This window comes from Populus nigra, chromosome 1 (assembly GCF_951802175.1).
Source record: "Populus nigra chromosome 1, ddPopNigr1.1, whole genome shotgun sequence".
NCBI lineage: Eukaryota > Viridiplantae > Streptophyta > Magnoliopsida > Malpighiales > Salicaceae > Populus > Populus nigra.
In genome coordinates this window covers 33169335-33173484 of record NC_084852.1, presented here as the reverse complement: position 1 = coordinate 33173484, position 4150 = coordinate 33169335, and the positions used below count along the sequence as shown (strand labels likewise).

General features: G+C 38.8%; 1 protein-coding gene across 1 annotated transcript; it reads right to left on the bottom strand.

The window, feature by feature from the left end:
- Positions 1-2479: 2479 nt before the first annotated feature.
- LOC133694532 (early nodulin-like protein 7) lies at positions 2480-3872 on the bottom strand. Its single transcript, XM_062116075.1, has 2 exons — positions 3647-3872; positions 2480-2838 (listed from the first exon to the last, which is right to left on the bottom strand). Exons 1-2 carry the CDS (start codon positions 3837-3839, stop codon positions 2486-2488), a joined length of 546 nt encoding a protein of 181 aa, XP_061972059.1. The 5' UTR covers positions 3840-3872; the 3' UTR covers positions 2480-2485.
- Positions 3873-4150: the final 278 nt, after the last annotated feature.

Below are 4150 nucleotides of genomic sequence, written 5' to 3'. Positions count from 1 at the left end.
TTAGGAGGCGACTGTTCGCTCGTCTTCTTCCCCTGTAGCGGCTCCGCCATTAAACGCAGGGACGTTTCTCCATTGAATGGAACGCCCCACGCCATTACTGCCGGCTGTTACAGCGCCGATCGATCTCCCAGCCCTATAAAAACCCGGGTAAATGCAACCTCGCAGGAGGGAGGAGGACAGAAAAAGACTGGGGGGGAAGGACGAACCAGAATAGAAACTGTTTTCCTTGTTTCTTCTCAGAGAACAGGGGCGAAGAAAAATAAACAGGGGAATAAATAGGGAGTAGATAGAGAGAGAGACCAGGAGAGGGACACACGAAAAGGACGGGGAAAGAAAAAACAGAACTAGGGCTTTGGCAAACACAACCAGCAACCCATCATGCCTTTATTGCCATCTTCTTCGTCCTGAGCAGGGGAAAACCGAGAGACACCAGGGTAGCAGACCATTGTTCCCCTGTTTCTTCTCAAAGAAACAGAGGCCGTCCTCTGGCTTTATAAAAGGGACGTAGAGAGGAGGACAGTGAAACAAGAAACCCACTGACCACCTCTTCTCCAACACCAGCTTCCAAAACCAGAGGAAAAGGCTAAAAAAGAGAGGAACGAGCAGTTGACAGAAGGGGAACGAACGAACGCAGGGATCTTGAGGCAAGGATAGATGACCAAGAAAGACTGAAAAATCCGGATCGCCACTTCCAGCACCAGGTAAGTTGCGCTTTCCCTTCTTCTGGCATTTTAATTACATGCTCTTATAGCGGGCGTGCGTGAATTGTTCACACACGCCTGCTGGTGAAAACAAAAAACAATGGCCAGCCGGGTCAAGCATGTGACCCGGCTAGGCCTGCTGGGTCCAGCCCAGCCCCATGGGCTGAGCTGGGCCCAGCCCCAAAAAAATATAGAAAAAATAAAAAAACAGAAAAAATAAAAAAGGTAGAAAAAATAAAAAAATAAAAAATGTGTATGCATGAATAAAAATAATGTAAATTTACTGGTTTATTCACTGACGCCAGAGTCAGGAATAAGAAATACCGGTTTAAATTTATATTATTTTTTATTCGTTGTATTTTATTTTATTTAGCTAGAAAAATAAAAATATGTGCATTGCGTAAAAATAAATTTATTTTTATTTGTTTATTCACTAGACGTTAGAGTAAGGAATAGAAAATATTGATCTAATTAATTTTCGTAGCTACGAATTTTTACCAACGCCAGAGTTGGAATTATTCGAGCTCGAATATTCACTGGCGCCAGAGTCAGGAGTATTATAAACAAATCATCATAGCATAAACTAATAAATATTTAGCAATTTAAGACAAAACCGACAATGCAGTCTGCCTTAGGCAGAACGTTTAAGGGGTGATAATATCTTCCCTTTTACGTAACCAATCCCGAGCCATAGAATCTCTGTTGACCAGTTAGGGTTCCTAGTGACCATAATACTAGGTGGCGACTCCTCAAACAAAACCTTTTTTTCCCTAAAAGAACAAGATGCCAGAAATCTGTTCTTTTTCCATAATAATTCTAGAATTATTTTGTGGGCCGCCGCGATGTCGGGTGCGACATCCTTTGTGGTAATTCCTCTTGGCTTCAAGTTATTTCATGGGGAACCACAAGAAAGCTCTTCCTCTCAATCTGCAATTGTCTTATCTTCTTCTCTGACAATTTTAAATATTCTATCACTATATCACGATTAGTAAATTGGTCGATGAATTTCCCGACACTGAAATCTCCATTGAAAGTTGTAATATAAATCTTCAAACAAAATTCATTCACCTTGTAACAAAATTCGTCGATCAACATTATTATATTAGTCCAAAGAACAAGAAACCATTTTGTCAGCACCATTTACTGTTGCGTATTGCAGTCAAGCATGGATGCCCAAAGTAATGTTCAATTTTCCACTTAACCTTGTGATTAATGTGATTTACTTTGATGTAATTTTAAGACCATGACACTTTGTTCTTCCAAACTATCATTATCTTTTTTTCGATCACCCAAATAGACAAAAGCATTCTTATTTTCTAGGACACCCCAGCATTCCAAATCCAATTTGCAGTGTTTATAATGCTTTTTGTTACTTTCTTAAGAACTGAAAGAACGAAGAGGATTATATTCCTCTGCTAGTGTCCCCAGCAATTGGGACAAGCCAAATACAAGTTCTATTTTCATGCAGCTAAAGGCTTTGAGTACAGCCATTACTTGAACATTTTTAGATACAATGGAAATATCGAAAATTAAAAAACTAAATCACAATGAATGGAGTTAATTAGAAGCTAATAAAATGCGTGAAATTCAATAACAATAGCATGTCTTGAAAATAATCAAAGTACAGCTCCTAGCATATTAAATCCAACATTGTCCAATATGCAATGAATGAATCAAAAGACAAACGCTCAAACACATGATTACAACAGCTGAAATCATATATTAAAGCAAGAAAACCAACCTAAAGATAATAATAATAATAACTGAGAAGGAAATTAAATAGGTTATGGTAAAGACCATAACAAAGCAATCAATGTGCCCGTAAGAAGCGTTGACAATGAGCCAAGTGTCACTGAGACAAATACTCCTGAACTTGGTTGCGGGGATGGTGCTAGCTGTCCAGCTGGTGGAGTTGCAGTAAGAGGAGAATGGCGGTGCAGACCCATCACTTCAATTAGCAAACGCTGGCCACCCATGCAGTGATTTGGGGTTCCACTGATGTAGTAGAAAGGCCCTGACCTGTCGAGCTTGAAGACACCATGACCATTGTTGAAGGCAACGATAGGTTTGCTACCGTCACAGTGATGGTAACCCCACTTGTCTACTTCAATGACTGAATCATTCTTATACTCGAAGGCTGCAAAGAAGGAAACAAAGAACGTATCAGAAATCTGACAATTTAAAAGCTGCTGGCTGCACAAAAAGAAAACTTGTTTTAGCTGGTACTCGTTTTCTTGCAAGGACACCTGTGGTCATAAATCATTCCTTCCTGGTTTCAGAAATATGACATTTACATATAGGACACAACCATTTTTCCATGTTTACTTTCATAAGCAAGTAGAACAACAGCATCTTCTTTTTTTCATGACGAAAGAAAATTTTACATTGCAAGACTGAGTATACTGTCTTTGTTTTTTCCCCTCGATAACCACTAACCTAAAAAAGAGGCAACCTAAAGAAGTTGCATGGTCTTCCCATCTCTATCAATAGTTTAACTAACTCAACTTTATGCATCATTTGCAGCGAACACAAAACGAAAGAAACTTTACAATTCCACAAAGGTTATCATTAACATTGCATATAATTGTTCTATAAACTGCATTCTACCATATATACATGGATAAACTGAAAACGGTTGCCCACTTTGTGAAGTATTTTATAACCAGAGAACATGTAGCGAGGGAGGGAGATAGCGTGGCAGATTTTTTAGCCAAGGAGAGTTTAGGGAGAGATGATGCTTTCATTGCTTGGTTGTAAATTTTTACTCTGCTACGTGCTTTTGTCAGAAACCAGCTGCCAGAGCCATTAATTTGTCCTTTTAATAAATTCTCGTTATTCATCAAAAACAAAACTTGGTTGTAGAAGTAGAAAAAAAAATCATTAGGAAAATATATACCCAAAATTAATCTAGCTAAAAGGTGATGAGCTAACTGTAATAAACTCACAGAGAGAATCTCCAACTTGGAATCTGTTCCTTGAAGCCCACTGAGTGTACACGGCAGAGCTGTTCTGTCCAGGTTCTTGCCATCCAAACTCATCCCCAACTTTGAACACCTTTTCTGCATTTAACAAACCAGTAGTAATGATAAAACAAGTGCAAAAGAAAACCGCAAGAGATGCCATTTTAGTGATCTTCATTGTTCTCTGTGTATCTGGCTAGATAGAGAGAGATATATGACCAAAAGCTAGCTTGCTATGATATAATGGACGTGGGTTCCTGCAGTACATATATATAGCTGGATTGTTGCGGGTAGTAGTGGGTAGTTAATTTTAACTCGAAACGTGGGGGTTTCTTGTGGTTCCATTAATTAAGTAATGGATGATTATGGGGATAATCGTGAGTGGATTTGTGACCGTTATGATTTGAAGAAATCCAGAATTGATTGACTCTTTCAAAACATGACTTTGCTGGGAGTTTTGACAGCAACTTCTTCAAATTTAATAATATC